This window comes from Miscanthus floridulus, chromosome 6 (genome assembly GCF_019320115.1).
Source record: "Miscanthus floridulus cultivar M001 chromosome 6, ASM1932011v1, whole genome shotgun sequence".
Lineage (NCBI taxonomy): Eukaryota > Viridiplantae > Streptophyta > Magnoliopsida > Poales > Poaceae > Miscanthus > Miscanthus floridulus.
This window is the reverse complement of record NC_089585.1, coordinates 4,765,267-4,785,348: the sequence shown is the minus strand read 5'-3', so window position 1 is coordinate 4,785,348 and position 20,082 is coordinate 4,765,267. Positions and strand designations below refer to the sequence as shown.

At 47.1% G+C, this 20,082-nt stretch overlaps 1 protein-coding gene across 1 annotated transcript; it reads left to right on the top strand.

Annotated features, from left to right (window-relative positions):
• The first annotated feature begins 7,967 nt into the window (after positions 1 to 7,967).
• Positions 7,968 to 9,190, top strand: LOC136457460 (RING-H2 finger protein ATL39-like). The gene has a single exon (XM_066457487.1). It carries the CDS (start codon positions 8,241 to 8,243, stop codon positions 8,766 to 8,768), a length of 528 nt encoding a protein of 175 aa, XP_066313584.1. The 5' UTR covers positions 7,968 to 8,240; the 3' UTR covers positions 8,769 to 9,190.
• The last annotated feature ends 10,892 nt before the right edge of the window (positions 9,191 to 20,082 follow it).

The window sequence follows — 20,082 nt, the reverse complement described above, 5'->3', positions numbered from 1 at the left end:
GTCGGGTGGATCCGCTCACCGGCGCCCACGGTGGCCTCGCGCCTGTGGCGGCCTCATGCCTTCGCCGCGCCGGCGTCCCGACCGCTCATCGGCGGCCGCAGCGAGGTGGATTTGGAGAGGAGATTTGGGGGAGGAGGAGGTCTGAGGAGCGGCGGAGAAATATCAGCACTGGCGGTCTGTGAAGAAAGAGAGGAGAGAGAGCGGGAGAGATGAAGAAAGGTGTGTACGGATGAGTTAACCAGGATGAATAAAAATTTTGGGTCCGGAGCCTATAGATTACTATCGGTCTGTGAAATGCAACCGACAGTGATAGACATCACTGTCGGTTTTTATTACGAACCGGCAGTGATAATATCTATCGCTGTCGGTTTGTTAGAAAATCCGGCAGTTTGTTAGAAAATCCGACAGTGATAGCCTTTTTTCTTACGGTGCTGCACGCCGCGCCGCGACCGCTGGTGCTCAAGATTCGTCCATGTCGATTCAAGTAGCCGTCCTTCGGTTCACTGAGATCAAGTGTTTTTTCTCCATGTCTTTATCATGCGAAATGATATTGACGATTCTGTTTTTTTTTCTCAAAGAACACATTAAGTACAGTACAGCGTTGTGAAGGAAGATAAAAGAAGTAGATTTCACCCATCGTACAGCAAATTGTTTTTATACCACTTTACTTTAGTCTAACAATACGCAAAATGACCAAACAGATAGCATCAATTTGTCATGTATGCTCATATACAGTGCGAATATGCTCACTAGCAGCATGATGTGGAGGTGCCGTATATCGGCGGCAAGCCTTACAGTGATCTGCATCAAACGGAGACGGTAAATGTGAATAGATGACAGACGAGAGCACGGTGATCTCATAGAATACGGTGAATAGACGAGGCTTTTGTTAACTAGATCAACAGGGGCGAATCTAGCCGAAAAATTATGTGTCATCAGGATAAATTTCATTATATGACACGAATTTTTTAAGAGCTACTCCCTCTGTCTTAATATATAAGGCGTAAACACTTTTTTTTTGTTCAAGACCTATAATATAAAGCGTGCTCAAGCGTACATCGATATAATAGTACTAGTGTTGAAAAAGAAAATTAAATACATTCCTTGGTTTTCGAACCAGAGGTCATTATGCCTTATATACTAAAACAGAGGAAGTATTTTCTAAACCCAAATTCCAACCCGGATCCTATATTTTCCCCGAGCCAGAAACACGCGGACAACCTCCCCAAGTCAATTTGTTGCTGACTTTGGGGAGCCTAGTGGACGTGAATTTGAAGCCCAACTAGCCCAGCCAAATGACACCAGACGTTGATCCCCATTTCGCATTTCTCTCTCTAGAAGAATCGTGTTGTGGTGCTCCTCGCCTCACATCTCTCACTCTATAGAGAGGTCGTGGCCGCCGCCAATCTGGCTTCTCATCCGTCGACTCCATCGCTAAGACTCACACCACCAACATCTCCGCCTCTGGCTCCGGCTCCGACTCCGCAGGTGAGCCTACCTCAACCCACCTCATATCCCCATCGCCAGCTAGAGGGTTTCTTGGTCCTCTCGTCACTGTGATGTTTCTAGTAGATCTAGGGACCACTGCCTCCACCTCAACACCTGGCTAACCTTCCTGAGCATAGACACGTCAAAATAACTACCAAAGGTTTCTAGCCAAGCTAGTTGATTATTTTGTTGTTATGGAGGAGGAAGGAATAAGAGAGGAGAGCTTGACTTTCATACAAGCAACAAGAAGGGTACAAAGAGCCTATGTAGTGGTGCACACATATTTTCTCTAGAGTTTTTTTTTTTGCATATACGTTTTGCTCACATAAATACTTTTGAGTGATTTTGCGCGCATAAATAGAAAATAAATGATTTTTGCATATATGTTTTGGTTGTATAAAATTTTTTAATGTGAGGAGAATCTACAAAGAGATGGTGGGAAATGGATCAAAGTAATAATAAAAAAAAGTTTTTTTAGATAAACAACCAACAACTATCGTATAGTTTAGCTTTTACCACTTGACTTATAGCCAAATAGCTGGCTCTTGCTCTCATGTCCATCTCTGCAAGTGTCAGCTTGCATCACATACCGGGAGTCCGGGACTCTTATGGACAAGTTGTTCGGTGTTTGTCTCCTCTACTGGTGCTGTATTCTCGTGCCAACTAGCCTAGCCTGCTTTGGAGCTGTAGTAGAGGTGTTGGGTCCCGTCATTAGATGAGCTTGGCAATTGGGTCTGTTTGGATTCATCGACTAAACTTTAGCTGGCTAAATTTAGCTGCTAGATATGCAAACGACCCAGCTAAATGGGCAGCTAAAGTTTAGTTGTTTAGCTGTTTTATCTGGCTAAACTCAGCTAAAGTTTAACTGAATCTATTAGCTGGAGGATCAAAACAACCCAGCTAAAGTTTAGGTAGGAGAACTTTTAGTTGGCTAAAGTTTAGCTAGCTAAATTTTAGTTGGGTGGGTCCTTGTAGTCCGCAAATCTACTCATGAGTTGTGGGTGCCACGTTTCGGGGCAGTTGTTATTGTTGGTTGTGTAAGTTGGAGCTGACGGTTCACGGTTTGTGTGGCAAGTTCGCCGACAATGACACCCATATTTTATGTTATGTTATGTGCATAATTTGTTGTTTCAAAAATATATGTGAACATATTTTTTATCGCATAATTTATGTTCACAAATCATGTGCATATTTTTTTACACAAGTAGGATATGTGCTTGAATTCATAGAGAGAGACGTGTATATATATATATGTGAGGATCACTACCCCAGTTTTCGATATCACTGCCGGTTCAAAATCTCCTTTACTGCCGGATTTTGAACCGGCAGTGGCATACCCGCAGTGATGCTCGCTGGCTACTGCTGCCGGTACTTCACCTGGCAGTGATAAGGTTTAGAAAAACAAAAAAAAGTAATCCAACAAGCATGCTGGCTGGAGCATGCTCATTACCGCCGCCACCGCCACCATGCTCGCTGGCTACCGCCGCCACTAAAGGACGGATTCAACACATCAGAAAAACTCATCCATAGATCGATTCGTGCATCGCAGACGAAGGAGAAGGGTTCAACACATCACAAATCAACCCATCCACAAATCGATTCGTACATCACAGACAAAGGAGCAGGGTTCAACACAAACAAAATAACTCATCTACAAATTGATTCACACAACATAGAGGGAGGGGAGGGGAGGCTAGGAGGGGGAGATTGGGGATGCCGCCGGGTAGGCCAAGTCGCTCCAACGCTAGATCTGAGGCCGCGCTTCCAGGTCACACCTTTCTGCCACGCAGCAAGACGAAACGCCCCCAAGATTGCCAGGTAAGGCTGGCTCACCCAAATGGCAGGAACCCATGGGTCCAATCGACGCGATTACCTGAAGAACAGAGGACGAACATTGGCGGTAAGAAAACAAGTGAGCGAGTAAAGAAAAATGGCAGAAATGGCAAGCAGTTAATTAAACCCACATGCATCAGAAGTGCCACAATAAATCAACAAGGACCTCAAATCGAGAACCCCAACAAGCAAATCCCAAGAAACAGATCTGAGGAGAAAGAGTGTGAGAGAGGAGAAAGAGCACCGGGAGGTGGATCCACGCGAGCCGCCCGCGCTTGCGCCGGTCGCCCGAGCCGCGCTCGCGCCGGTCGTCGGGAGGAAGAAGCTCGTCGTCGGGTGGATCCGCTCACCGGCGCCCACGGTGGCCTCGCGCCTGTGGCGGCCTCATGCCTTCGCCGCGCCGGCGTCCCGACCGCTCATCGGCGGCCGCAGCGAGGTGGATTTGGAGAGGAGATTTGGGGGAGGAGGAGGTCTGAGGAGCGGCGGAGAAATATCAGCACTGGCGGTCTGTGAAGAAAGAGAGGAGAGAGAGCGGGAGAGATGAAGAAAGGTGTGTACGGATGAGTTAACCAGGATGAATAAAAATTTTGGGTCCGGAGCCTATAGATTACTATCGGTCTGTGAAATGCAACCGACAGTGATAGACATCACTGTCGGTTTTTATTACGAACCGGCAGTGATAATATCTATCGCTGTCGGTTTGTTAGAAAATCCGGCAGTTTGTTAGAAAATCCGACAGTGATAGCCTTTTTTCTTACGAACCGGCAGTGATGCATCTATCAGTGTCGGTTTTAAAATTCCGGTAGTGATAGAGTCAGCAGTGATAGCTTATTCTGTAGTAGTGGATCTGTGTTTACACTGTGTTAGAAAAAAATAGCTGACTAAGTTGTGTGTCTGTAATATTTTTTTTCTCAGGAGTTTTTGTTGCATACTCCTGAGAAAAAATACAAAATAAATATGTGCCTAAGCTTTTATGTGAGTATACTTTTGCGCGCATAAAAGCTTTTGAGTGATTGCGCGTGCGTATAAAATAGAAAATAATGATGCGCGTTTTGCTGCCTTCCTCCCTAGCGCTTGCTGACCAGAATGGAAAGAGTTGGCTGGTTTTCTGATTAGCCCAGCCCGCAGAGAGATTGCGGCGCAACAAATTTAGTCCCAGCCCAGCAAGCACAACTCTTGAGGTGGGCCTTAAACGCAGCCATAACCTGAAGGCCCAGCGCCCTAAAATAAGAAGCCCACTTGTCTACAGTGAATCTACTAGCCCTTGGGGACTGGACAGGACAGCTGAGCTTCTTTTAGCCTGGCCGCCTGTGCAGCACAAGACTTTTAAACCCCCGCCGTCAAATGGCACCAATGTTGTGCGGTTCCTGATTGTGACGTGATCCAACAACAAAAGACGAGAGGAAAGCTCTCGCTGCCCGCCGCACTCCAACTCCAACTCCAACCAACCTCAGAGTCACTGCTCGTAGTGGCCTAGTGGCCGCTTCAGAAACGAAACTGGGGGCCGTGCCCCCACAGTCTACCAGGGCAAAAGAAAGAAAGGCCTTCGATTCTGAACGTGAAGGAAAAGCTGGAGACATGCAGGGGCAGCCTGGGATCTCTTACCTCACCCTTGTTTTCACGTCAGTTAAATCACTGCCATACCAGCCTTAGTTAGTTTTGCTTGTGGTCTGTATTAGCCGAACGGGAATTCTGCCGCAGCATCTGAATCTCGAAAACCAGCGTCTAGCGGAAAAGAATCGTCTTGTAAGCCCTACTTTTTCAACGAACGAACAATATTTTTCTCTTTTAATAAAATTTTCTCTCATAATAAATAAACCAACAGTATTTTCAGCCATGGCTTTTACTCCGAACTGAACCCTTTCCTGTCTTTTCGCAAACAGCAAAACTGGCAGGGTGTGCAATGCAGGCTGCAGCACACGACCAAAGCATGACTGCTGGTAGGGTATCCCTGTTGGGTAAAGGCGTAAAGAGGATTGCTACAGGTTTTATATACAGGCATAAATTCCGAGTACCGACCATGTCATGATTCATCGTTCGTTTCTTTATGGAACGCCCACATCATGAACAGTTGTAGTAGGCACAGTATCGTTAAGGGACGTAAGAATGTAAAACCTGTTAGTCAAGCTGGCTCAAGTTTAACTAAATTTATAATAAATAGTATTAATATTTATACCTCTAAATAAAATTATTATGAAAATATATTCTATAATAATTTAATAGTATTTATTTTGTCCCATGAATATTATTAATTTTTATATAATTTTAGTCAAACTTTAAACTGTTTGACTTTTGAAATATGATAATTTTATTTTTTTTACGGAGGGAGTACTGTGTGAGCATTTCTTTGTTCTTTTTTCTGTTCTCTTTTTCATGCATAAGGCCTTGTTTAAATCCAGGATATAAGTTTTGGAGTGTCACATCAGGTGTTATATATGGGTGTCGTATAGGGTGTTCGGATACTAATAAAAAAATAAATTACAGAATTCGTCAGTAATCCGAGAGACAAATTTATTAAGTCTAATTAACCCGTCATTAGCACATGTGTTACTGTAGCATCACGTTGTCGAATTATGGCTAATTAGGCTTAAAAGATTCGTCTCGTAAATTAGTCACAAACTGTGCAATCAATTATTTTTTTAGTCTATATTTAATACTCTATACATATAACCAGACATTCGATGCGATGTGGAGTAAACTTTAGGGAGAAACTAAATGAGGTCTTAGTTTATTTCACGCCTCGTACAGTGACAACGCTAGCAGTAGCACAGATCATGGAGGCCTTCCATATGCACTTTTGCAAAGGTCCGGTGCCAACTTGTAGTAGATTCTTTTTCAGGTGAACTGGCAGCAGAATCTCCCGGTCCCGGTGACAACTGAGCCCTTGTTTAGTTCGCGAAATTTGGATTTTGAGGCTACTGTAGCATCTTCGTTTTTATTTGATAAATAGTGTCCAAACATTGACTAATTAGGCTTAAAACGTTCGTCTCGTAATTTCCCACCAAACTGTGCAATTAGTTTTTCTTTTCGTCTACATTTAATGCTCCATGCACGGGCCACAAACATTCGATGTGACAGGTACTGTAGCAACTTTTTGGATTTTGGGGTGGAACTAAACAAGGGCTGACAAGCCCTTTGCACTTTACCAATTCTGTGGGCTGGTAAGAAAAGAGACGAAGTGCGTGTTTAGTTCGTGAATTTTGGGAATTTGGCTACGGTAATATTTTTATTTTTATTTGGCAATTAGTGTTCAATCATAGACTAATTAGACTCAAAACGTTCGTCTCGTAATTTCCAACCAAACTGTGCAATTAGTTTTTTTTTGTCTATATTTAATGCTCCATACACGTATCGCAAGATTCGATGTGATGGCTACTGTAGCATTTTTTGAAAAACTTTTTGGAACTAAACAAGCACAAAGCATGTAGTGCCTGACTGTGACTGGCTTTGTGCACCCGGAAACTTGAGACGGCCGGCCGGTCCAGTTCCACCTGAACTGGCTAGTGCTTCAATGAATTTCCCCACCATAACACACACACAGACACACTACACAAACACGCTCATAATGCACCTAATCATTCATCACTGGTTTATGGCCACTGATCAGTCATAGATTAATTACCGCTGTGACCACCACCATCTTATCGTGATCGTTAGCCGAAACACCGTGATCAAATCTCACTCATCAGTACATGATGAGCACGAGCGGCCACGAGCGCACGCATGCACGCCGCGGTGCCCAATTCCCACACGAGAAGAAGCGAAAGCACCAATGGAACCAGCTCCTCCAGGCAGCCTCCAGCTAGCAACGCACGCAAACTGCGTTTGGCTTCGAGTTGAGTTAAGCATGCGTTTGTCTTCGAGTTGAGTTAAGCATGACGACGACGCACTACTGAGTACTGACAGAGTGTGAAGACTCGTCACGTACTACGCAGGCCAGATGTCGGGCGAACGGAAGGCACCGCCTGCCAAGAAACGGGAGCTCGATGATTGCCACAACGCCACGACAAACACCCGTACGCACGCACAGTAAATTAAAAAGTCTCAGGTGATTGTTACACACAAATGGTGAAATGACCCAACAGGTGACGTAGTCGGAGTGGTAGACCGGTCGGTATGTCTAGTGCGAACACGGGAAAGGGATCGGTGTGAACTGTGAATGAAGAGAGGAAAACAAAGGAAATGACCGGTGGCATGTGTAGTCACACCACACCATCCCGCTTTATATACAGGAAGAACCACAGGCAAAAACTTCAACATGGCCAGCCCGTAAAGCACCGAGAGGAAACTTCGCTTCGCTTCATGGTTCAGTAGTTCACACGATCGCAACGCACTTCAGCGGCAGTCCGTCGCTTGTAGAGGAGAGCAGGGGACCCTGGCCCGGTGAGACTCCTTTCGTCGCGCTCGCTCGCACCGCGCCGCTTTCCTCTGCCGCGGGCCGCGGTCGGCTCGGCGGGGTCCCGTCGGATTCGTTTCCTCAAATATCTCGCGCGCGCGCATCGCTCGCGCACCCGGCACCCAGATTCAACAAACAGAGCGGACCCCGCCCGCCACGCGCGCCGTGTCCTTGAAGCCTCGCTCGCCCGCCCGCGGCTTTATATATTGCCGCGGCGCCCCTTTGCCCCAGCAGCAACAGCTCACTAAACAAAAGCAGAGGAAACACCACCGCGGGCAACACCGCCAAGCAAAGGAAACACCACCCCCGGCGCGTGCGTGCACCGTACTCCGCCCACGGATTCACCCGCGCCCATTCTCCGACCGAGTCGCGGGTGAGCAGCGGCGTGGAATCCGGGTCCGCGGCCAGAGCCAGCCAGGGCCAGGCTGCCGCTTCCGGCGCCGACGAGGCAAAGCATCCAGGAGCAGCAGCAGCAGCTCTCGCGCGAGTTGGTGGGCGCGGGCGGGGAGGTATACAGCCAGCAATGGGGATGGGCACGCCCAACTCGTGGCTCTTCGCGTCGGACAACTCGCGGTACAGCACCCGGGCGCGGCTGCTCCTCATGGGCCTCTCCTTCGCCATCGGCATCCTCACGTTCCTCCTCTACCTCGCCATCTGGTACCTCTGCAGCCGCCGCCGCCGCGGGGGCCAGCGCGGCGCCTTGTTCGTTCCCGGGAACGGGGAGGGTGACGGCGACCACGGCATGAGCGCGGACGCGATCGCCGCGCTGCTGACGTTCGCGCACGACGCCGCGGCGCCGGCGCTCGACTGCCCCGTGTGCCTCGGGCAGGTGGTGGCCGGGGAGAAGGTGCGGCGGCTGCCCAAGTGCGCGCACTCGTTCCACGCCGACTGCGTCGACGCCTGGCTCCGCGCCCACTCCACCTGCCCCATGTGCCGCGCCGCCGTCGGCACCGCCGCGGCCGCCACCGCCACCAAGCAACAGGCCGAGCCGGCGGCCGTCGCCGTCGTCCCCGTCTCGTCCTCCCCGGCGGAGGCGCTGCCACCTGTGTAGTGTGGCGTCTGTGATCTGGCGTGGAACGATGCTGAGGAGGGGAGAGGGCCGCCGCCGCCTGGGAGGCTGGAATGCTTGAAGCTGACTGACCGCATGCATGATTGGAGAACAGCAACGGCGAGCTACAACAGTGACAGCCAACACAGCAGTGCTAGCTTAGCTAGAGTGGTAACGTACTAGGATCGTGTCACCATCGTACATATCTGGTGTTCAAATATAGAGGCTTATTATATTATATTATATTATATTATATTATACGAACAGCAACGGCGAGCTACAACAGTGACAGCCAGCACAGCAGTGCTAGCTTAGCTAGAGTGGTAACGTACTAGGATCGTGTCACCATCGTACATATCTGGTGTTCAAATATAGAGGCTTATTATATTATATTATATTATATTATATTATATTATATTATATTATATTGGAGATTTATTATTGGTTCGTCATGCGTACTTGTACTACAGTGCTACAGCGATAGTATGTGTGAGTGTGATGTCAACAGTCTGTTGCTACATGCTGCTGTTCCGGCGAGCTGAGCTGTTTGGACGTTTTGATGGAAGGAAACGTGCACAAGCAAGCGAGAGCTGTCAGCTATGCGAGCAAGCGGTTCCGTTGCACGGTTCGGGTGCGCGTACATCCTGTTCCGCCGCCAGCTCGTCTCGTCTCCGCGCGGCACTCCTTGGATGCCATGCCATGCGCTGACCGCTGCTGCTGATGCACCAGCCACAGCGGCCCAGCTGCAGACGGACGCCGCCTCGCCCGGGGCGCCCCGACGTCCGTCCGTTTTTGCCATTCCATTCCGTCCGTGTATCCACCCACCGGCACCGGCACCAGGTGCGATGGAAACCGCGTGCCCGGTCCCGTCCGGGGCCCTTGCACTTGACTTGGAGTGCCGGCTCTTCGTCCCCGATTGGCCGATTCCTTCCTTCCTTTCTTCGCCCCGGGACGAGAGGCAAAACGGAACCGGCCGGGCGGGCACACGACTTTGTTCTCCTCCCCCGGCACTTCCCTTCCCTTGTGCACGCCCCTGTCGTCCGAACGATAATTCGGCTCGGCGTCGCGTGAAATCTGCCGATGCAGATGCAGAGTGCGGAAATGGGAGGGGAATCATATCACACATACAACAGGCAGCAGGAGTCGCGTGGTGACCCTCCCGTTTCCATCTCTCGCAAAGCGATGGATGGACATGGACCCGAGTGATCAAAGCTTTCTCGCGGGCGCTCCTCGCGGCTCTGGGGTTTCGTTCCGTAAAACGCCGCCGCCCGGGGCTTTTGGCATCTCCGTCCAGCTAGCTGTGCTGCGCGTACGTGACCGCGTGCTGCTCCTCGCCGTGGGGCACGGAAGCTGTGTGCCTATTTATGGCCGATTGTCATCTCGTAGCTGGATATGGTGGATCGGATGCATACACGACCACACGATGGGAGGCGGTAGCTGGGTACGTATTGAACAGAGCTGCACGCGACTCAGCCTGTACGTAGTGTATGTATATACGTACGCCCGGAGACCGGCCGTGCCAGACGATCGTCCTTTTCCGTGCCAGACAAGTGAACATACCCCCATCGAAGCTTTGCACGGGGCCGTCTGCGTTTGCGATCGCAAACCGGGGCATCGGATCGTCCTAGTTTTTTAGGACATGGCCCCTTTTTTTTTAAAAAAAATTACGATTTACCTCCTGAAAGACTTAAACTCATCTTTGTATTCTGGGGTCGACGCCAGGAATCATGGTGCCTAAGTAACACGTCTCGGCGCCACAGATCTTGACGCCAAGGTGCCTGGCCGAGCACAGCAAGCCATCTTAGGTGACGTTCACGAGGCCGGCACGGCGCCACAGATCTTGGCACCGAGCTCGACGCCATGTATTCTAGCGTTGAGCATTGATTTAAAATCCAAAACCAAGTTTCCTTTGCCGACACTGCTCTCATTTCTTCATCCCCCTCAGTTTCTTCCTCTCCCTACCCCGCCCAATCTCTTGAATCAACGGATTTAACCTTATATACTTGGATTTGATCCATACATCTTCGCGAGCAAGGTATCCTCTCTCTCCTTATCAATTTTTACGCATTGATTTGGTATATATTACGCCTATTTTGCAACCCTAAATACGTTAGTACCTAATGTTTGAGGTGATTTTATTTTTTTAGATATCACAGGCACCCTTTGCATTCCAATAAAACTGACATTACCAAACTCATCTTTCCTCCACACTTCCTCCATGATACAGGATGACTACATTGTCCATCTAGTTGGTATGCACATCAACCAAGTTATTACGGATATATTATTATAAGATAACTAACCATAATATCTAACTACATTTGCTAACTAAATTACCTAACTATCGATCTAAACAAATAAAGTATCTAACTGTCTAACTATCTCTATAACAAGATAAGAGATTTGGTAACTACACTTACTAACTAGCTAACTAAATCAATAGGTAACCAACCCCCTAATTATGTCTCTAGCAATCTAATCTTACTAAATAAGCTACAGTACATATATCCCTAAGTATATAATATAACTAAATAAATAAGCATCTAACTTTCAACCTATGTAATTAAATTTGCTAACTAAATTTGCTAAATATTCTAAAAAAATACTAACTAAATTATCTAAAGTACATTAACTAATTTAAGTTAACTAAAAAATTACTAACTAATCTAAGTTACTTGGATGGCCTGCTCGCGCATGGCCCGTAGGGACAGGGGGGCGCAGGTATCCGGAGGGGTAGGGGGCGCAGGGCCCGGAGTCCAGCCGGCCGGTGGGAGCTTCGGCAAGAGGTGGTGGGCCGTCCTTGCCGCCGGACAGAGATGAGGAGGAGGGAAGGGGCGACGAGGGTGGTCGGGCTTCGCACGACGACGGGGGCGCGGCGGCGGCCTGCTGCGGGCGGTTCTGCGGGGGCACATGAGCCGAGAAAGGGAGGGGGCGCACGGCCCGGACGGCCGCCAATGGCCTGCTACCGGCGCAGGAGGCACGGTCGACGGCGGCGCGGACAGGGAGAGCTGCGTTCGACGGCGGGGCAAGAGGCAGAGACAGAGCGCGCACAAGAGAGAGAGAGAGAGAGAGCTGCGGCTGCGGGTTTTGAATCAATGCTCGGCGCCATAGATCTTGGCTCGACGCCAAGATCTGTGGCGCCGAGGTGTCGACCACGTAAACGCCACCTAGGATGGCTTGCTGTGCTCAGTCAGGCACCTCGGCGCCAAGATCTATGGCGTCCGAGACATGTTACCTCGGCGCCATGATTCCTGGCGCCGACCCCTAGGGTCCAAAGACTGAGTTTAAGTCTCTCAGAGGGCCAAACATAAATTTTCTTCAAAAAGGGCCAAATTATAAAAAAATTAGGTCAGGATCATCGGACTCACTCACTCGACCCATGCGTGCTGGCTCTCTAGCTTGGCCTGGGTTCCTTGATTCACCGACTGCCACTCGCCAGGGACCTAGGGCAGACACGAGCATGCTGTTGCTTGTCATCGGCCGACCAGTACAGCTCTAACCCTCCGAAGTCCAGCTCCATGAGCACCGGATCCGCACCATCAGCGAATAGCGCCTGAGAGGCCTCATGCTTGAAGACCAACAACGGAGCAGCATAGATAGCCTGAGAGCCCCTCCATGCTGTGGTGTCTCCATGTGAAACTATATTGGTCCCTGCTCGCTTCTCTTATAATCTATCTTTTCAGCTTGTTTTTTCATGTCGGAACGGTGTTTTTCTCACAACAAATCAGTCGGAATAGTGTTTTGGTTTTTTCAGCGAAGTGAACGGGGCCATTATACGCAAAGGAGCGAGCCATTAAGCAAGCTAGGAGAGAGGACTTCACACGACTAGTGGCTGACATCATCTTTAACGCTCCTCGCCATGCCAAAGTGCAACTTCTGGCTAGTCCCCATCGGCACGCCAACCGCTGTCAAGTCTCGACTCTCGAGAGTAGCTGGGGCCAAGCCGACTTCCGCGACCTAGCTGCTCACCTACAGGAAGCTGCTGGTGACCATAGTCGCGCTCCCACGGACCTCGACGCTATCATCGTCACCACTGTAGACGCCTCTCTCGTCATTGTCCGCTCGCCGGCGCACTGTTGGAGGTTTGGTTCCCGCATGCTTCGGTGATGGTGCAATCGTGGTGCAGGCGAGGGGCTATAGAAGCTATGTGTAGCGATAAATTTTTTGGCCAAGATGAGGTCACAACTCTGACGACTCTGCCTTCAAAGACAAAGGATTTTAAGGCAGCAATCAATTTGTTACAGTCAGGTGTGTTAGATTGATCTCCACCAATTGGCCCAACAACGGTTAATTGGGGCCTTGGATCCGCGCCCTGATCGGGGCGCCCAACCGCTCCATGGTTGGTGGACCCCCATCGCACAGCGCCATAAAAAGGGAGATGGGGGTCGGGGCACAAGGCACGAGGTTCACCGGAGTCGCCAGGCGCCCCACCTACATCCTAACCCTAGCCGATCAAGAGAGGGGGCGTTGTCAGCGACGAGAAGCTCCGCCACCAGCCACCACCACCTCTGCACCATCGTCACCGCGGCAGCGTCTTCACCGCCGGGCTTCATCGCGCCACCGACAAGCGACTCTATGGCCAGCTCGTCTTCTATGAAGGCGGCCGATGGTTTGCATCTCCGCAACCCCTCTCTCTCACTCTATCTGTAAATCCCTCACTACTTCATGTTCTAGGACTCGCTATTTATCCCAAATGTCAGTATACATGCTAGATCTATGGATAGATGATCCAGTCAATTCTATCAATGGTATCAGTCGCCTAACTAGACGTAGATCTAGCTTATCAAGATAGAAATTCGAGTAGAAGAAATTAGAAGGTGGTGATTCAAATCGGATAGAACTCCAACCCGAAACCCTAACCCTAGAGTAAGGACGAAGGAGGGGAGAACCTACCCGGACTCTCCGTTGCGCGTCACCACCACCGTCACGTGGGTAGAATCCCACCATCGTGAGGGAAGGAACTCTACCACCGCCTCGTCGACGTGCGGGGAGAAGCCAAGCCGTGCCCGCCACCGTCCGCGCGAGCCCTGATCCAGGGCACCGTCACAGGACCGCTCGACGGTGCCGCACTCACCCACTGGGGAGCGCGTGCTCCGATAAGGAGGCCTGTGGTGGTGCCAGTAAGATCTAGGGTTAGGGAGAATCTCGCCGCAGCGCGTGTGGGGGATTAGGGCACCGTTGCCCAGACCGCTCGACGGTGGCGCACTCAGCCTAGGGCGAGTGTGCGCGTCGGCGAGGGGACCGGCGGCGGTGCCGCTCCACTGCTCACTCCTTTTTCCTCTCTGTGCGCGGCGCTGAGAGGGAGAAGGCGAGCGAACGAATGAATTAGGGTTTGGGCATCCGCGCCGCGTCGGGCCATTTTGTATCCTCTGAGAACGACGGACAACCGTCCGATCACGTTGTACGACCGAGAACCATCAGACTAGATTTGGCCCAAGTGGGATCGTGAATTCCTGGCCCAGGCCCAGGTTGTGGCCTGGGCGCGGGGGAGCGAACGCGCGCGCGCTGTGTTGTGCCGAAGATGGGCCGCGAGCATGAGCGCGCGGACAGTATTTCGCTGCTGGGCCGAGCACTGTTTCAACGGGCTGGGCCAAATGAACAATAGGAACACAGTTATTGTTTTACTCATTTTCAGAAGCAAATTTTGATGATTTTGTCCAGCTTCAATCTCTGTCAAAATTTGAACCAACGGGATAATTTTTTCCAGTGAGTAGATTAGTATAGTTAAATGCTTCTAAAAGTAGATAAATATTTTTTCATGTCTCTGCTATAATGTTAAAGTTTATTATCTTCTAATTAAATTCGAACCACCGGAAGAATTTAATTTGAAGAGTAGTCATTTTTAGTTAGTAAATTATAATATTGTTATTTTTTTATCAACGTTGATAATAGCAATATTATAAAGTTTATTCATAACTTTTCCATACATTAATTCTATTTCTGCCTAACGGTGATGTAGAATTAGTGTATAAGAATGTTGTATATTTTAATTTTGACCAACGTTAAATTAAAGCATGCAATTATGATGTCATATTTTCTCACTATCTCTGACGATGTTTTTCATGACTCAACCCAATGGCTTTTATCTCGCACGTACTGTCACTTGAAGGGGGCAACTATAGGGTGAGAAGTATGAACTAGCACTTACGCTGTCTAAAAATGACCTAGCGCTTACCTCCCTGTGTCCTACTAAGCCAGTGGACCCGATGAGGGAAGATAATGAGACTGATGCTGATTTCACTGCTCGGCAGTGAGATCATACAGAAGTGCGGATGAAATATGATCTCGAACGCAAGAAATGGGACATTTCACACCACAAGTGCTTGATGGTGGCTAAGTCCACTATTTCAGATGCGATAAAAGGGTCTATCCCAGATTATGATACCGCCATAAAGTATCTTAAGAAGGTGGAGAGTCAGTTCACTGGCTCTTCAAAGGCTTATGCCAGTACTTTGATCAAGAAATTGTTCAATAAGAAATACACTGGTGGCAGTATCAAAGAGCACATACTAAAGATGAACAACACGGCTTCGAAGCTAAAACCAATGGATTTATGGCTCAAGGATGAGTTTCTTATTCATTTGGTTTTCGCTTCCTTGGATAAAGAATATGAAACTTTTGTTGTGAACTACAACGTGTAGCCCGATGAATGGGATATAGAGAAGCTCATTGCAATGTTTGTTCAAAAAGAGGAGAGGCTAAAAAGCTCACAAGATGACTCTACTAACCTTGTGAAGGACAATAAAAAGAAGAATTTCAATAAGAATGCCAAACCTTAAGGGAAAGCCACTTAGAATGACCACCATCAGAAGAACAACAACGCTCAAGTTGAAAAGGATCAGTGTAAATGGTGCAAAAAGCATGGACATTACCAGAGGGACTGTTCAGACTTTCTAAAGAGCCTTCTAAAGAGAGGTGAGGATTTTATTATATTCATAGATGAATCCTTGTATTTAAGTTATATATGCAAAATCTATTTGGTGGATTGATTTAGGTGCAACTGTTGATGTTGCAAATTCATTACAGGGATTCCATATAAGGAGAACCCTACAAAGAGGAGAAAGAAGGATTAAAGTATCAAATGGAGTTAAAGCTGAAGTTGAAGCCATATGAGATCTTTCTCTAGAATTAGATGATGGTTTTATATTTCAACTTTCAGATATTCTTTATGTACCCTCTTTGCGTAGAAACTTGATAAGTGTCTCATGACTAGATGATGATGGATATGATTGTCATTTTGGTAATGGCAAATGTCGGATTGTGATTAATAATAAGTGTGTTAGTCTTGCCTTCTGACATGACAAGCTTTATTTATTATCACTTTTCTGAGAATGTGAATGATGTGAACACTGAAAATAAGAATGCTTCCTTGTCTATGAATGCAACAAATAAGCGAAAGAGAGTGCATGATGTATCTTTAAAATTATGGCACTGTCGTTTAAGCCATATTTTGAGGGAAAGAATAGAGCGATTAATTAAGAAATCAATTCTTCCGTCTTTAGAATTTTTAGATTTAGAGCAATGCATTGATTGCATAAAAGGAAAATACGTTAAGAAAATAAAAAAGATGCCAAACAAAGCGTAGGAATTTTAGAAATAGTTCACATAGATATCTATGGTCGTTTTCCTATAAAGAGTGTAGATGGTTATGATCCATTTATAACATTCATAGATGACTATTCTCATTTTGGCTATATTTATCCAATTAAGGAAAGATTAGAAGCATTGGATAAATTTAAGATATTCAAGGCTGAAGTAGAAAATCAGCACAACTTAAAGATTAAGGTAGTAAGGTCCGACCGTGGGGGAGAGTACTACGGTCGACACATCCCATATGGCCAAGTTCCTGGACCCTTTGCAAGGTTCTTATAGGAAAATGGCATAGTTGCCTAGCATTTTACATCGGACGAGCCTCAACAGAATAGAGTAGCTTGAAGGCACAATCGTACCTTAATAGATGGGTGAGAAGCATGATAAGTTACTCTACTCTACCGATAAGTTTATGGATGGAGGCGTTAGAAACCGCCATTCATATTCTTAATCGAGTGCCAAGCAAGTCGGTGCCCAAAACACCGTATGAGTCGTGAAAAGAAAAGGAACCCTCACTTAACTATTTACGTATGTGGGGTTGTCCAGCTGAGGCAAAAGTCTTTAACCCAAACATAGGGAAGCTAGACTCCAAGAAAGTCAATTATCATTTTATTGGCTATCCAAAAAAGTCAAAATATTATCACTTCTATTGTCCTAACAGACAAACAAAGTTTGTAGAAACAAGACATGCTGTCTTCTTAGAGGATGATATGATCAGGGAGAGCATGGTAGCGCAAGAAATTAGTTTTGAAGAGAAGCGGGTATACGTGCCCACTCCTATGGTTCAGGAGCCATTCTTCATACTACCTATTGTTGCTGTACCAATAGTATAAGACACTGTTGTAACAGCACCCGTTATTAGTTCTCCTAAGGCAACAATGAATAAACATGAGGAACCTATCCTTTAGGATCCCCTAAAACCCGTTGTCGCACATGAAGGAGAGCAACAATAGCCTCATATAGAATAAGCATCATCTAATGAGGTGAAAGGTCCTAATGGCTAGAGGGGGGTGAATAGCCTAATAAGAAATTCTACAACAACATTTAACAAAAATAGTTAGATAATTATGAGACAAACCAAGTGTTGCGCTAGCCTACTTAAAATGCAAGCCACCTACCATAATTCTAGTTTAAATAGTGTCTATTCACACAAAAGCTATGACACTGCCCTATGTTAGTGTGCTCTCAAAGGCTAACTAAAGAGCCACACCAACCAAGCAAGCAAGCTCTCACAACTAGCTACACTAAAGAGCTTGTCAACTAGTTTGTGGTAAAATAAAGAGAGTGATCAAGAAGGTTATACCCCTGTGTAGATGAAGAAACCAATCAATCACAAGGATGAATAACAATGAAGACCAATCACCTCGGAATCAATGATGAACACAATGATTTTTACCGAGGTTCACTTGCTTGACGGCAAGCTAGTCCTCGTTGTGGCGATTCACTCACTTGGAGGTTCACGTGCTAATTGGCTTCACACGCTAAACCCTCAATAGGGTGCCGCACAACCAACACAAGATGAGGATCACACAAGCCATGAGCAATCCACTAGAGTACCTTTTGGCTCTCCACTGGGGAAAGGTCAAAACCCCTCACAATCACCATGATCGGAGCCGGAAATAATCACCAACCTCCGCTCGACGATCCTCGCTGCTCCAAGCCATCTAGGTGGCGGCAACCACCAAGAGTAACAAGCGAAATCCGCAGTGAAACACGAACATCAAGTGCCTCTAGATGCAAACACTCAAGCAATGCACTTGGATTATCTCCCAATCTCACAAAGATGATGAATCAATGATGGAGATGAGTGGGAGGGCTTTGGCTAAGCTAACAAGGTTGCTATGTCAATGAAAATGGCCAAAGGTGTGAGCTTCAATCGGCCATGGGGCTTAAATAGAAGCCCCCACAAAATAGAGCCATTGTACCCCTTCACTGGGTATAGTGTGGGGTGACCAGACGCTCCGGTCGAATCGACCGGACGCAGCATCGAACGCTCCGTTCGTGAATACCGGACGTGTTCGGTAGGTCGACCGGACGCGTCTGGTCTCTCCCAGACCACCACATGTCTAGTTCAAAACAAGGTAGCTATTACAGCCCACACTTTCATGCGATCGAACGCTCAGACCGGACGTGGAACTACAAATGATCGGACGCAGAGCCGCCGAGTCCGATTGAGTCCAATAAGCCATCAGGGCAGACCAGACACATCTGTTAGAAACTGACTGGACACTAAGTCTCAGCGTCCGGTGGAGTACAGTAAGCATCCATGCTCGACCGGACGTGTCCGATCAACTGTTCTACCAAACTCTGCGTTTGCTGATTCACACCGGACGTGTCCGGTGTGGCGACCGGATGCGTCCGGTCGCTGAGTTCGTCGCCAAATACCAGACGTGTCCGGTCACCATACTAGACGCGTCCGGTCACTCTGTAACCAGCGCGACTAACTCCTTTTCAACTCTATCTCTTCACCCTTGCTCAAATGTGCCAACCACCAAGTGTATAACCTTGTGCACATGTGTTAGCATATTTTCACAAACATTTTTCAAGAGTGTTAGCACTCCACTAGATCCTAAATGCATATGCAATAAGTTAGAGCATCTAGTGGCACTTTGATAACCGCATTCCAATATGAGTTTCACCCCTCTTAATAGTATGGCTATCAAACCTAAATATGATCACACTCTTTAAGTGTTTTGATCACTAAAACAAAATAGCTCCTATGATTTATACCTTTGCCTTGAGCTTTTTGTTTTTCTCTTTCTTCTTTCCATGTCCAAGCACTTGATCATCACCATGGCATCATCTTCATCATGCTATAATCTTTGTTTGCTTCACAACTTGGAGTGTGCTACCTATCTCATAATCACTTGATAAACTAGGTTAGCACTTAGGGTTTCATCAATTCACCAAAACTAAATTAGAGCTTCCAATCTCCCCTTTTTGGTAATTGATGACAACCCTTTAACAAAGATATGAATTGAAATTCAATTGAATCCATGTTGCTTGTCTAAGCATATTTACTATGTGTAAAAGGATATGGACAAGTTTCATGAACCCCAAATGGTAGCAATTGCTCCCCCTACTTATGTGCTAAGAGTTTGGATAGTAGCTTGCACATATGCTTGGATAGGAAATATATGAGTCAATGTCTACCAAATGATGCTAAGGTATAAAAGCTGGACCTTTGAAGCGTGATACCAATTGGAGTGCACCATTATACCACCCTTAGCATCATGGTTAGCTTGATACCACTTGGAAACAACATTTTGAAAATGAAAGTTATCTAGTGATTTCATTTCATCATTCAATCTTACAACTAGCATACATCACACAAGCATGGATATTTTGAATTTAGAACTTATGCCATGCAAGCAAACATATGAAATGCACATTCAAATGCACTATACAAGTTCATGAGCTTGCTCCCCCTACTTGTGTGCTCAAAATTTTAGTTGATCCCTTTCCTTTGTCATATCTCTCCCCCTATGTTATATATCAAGATATCTTTATGTTTATCTTCCTTTATGATGTTTCTCCCCCCTTTTTACTATCTTTACTACTATCTTTGTTTCTCTCCCCCTTTGTCATTAATGACCACAAAGGTTTAAAATATAGATAGTATTACTTATAGGGTCGAGATTATCAATGTCAATCAATGGGATAAGGATCAAAGTTCTGAATTTGGTTTAAACTAGAATATATGCCAAAGATATTTAACTCGGTTTGA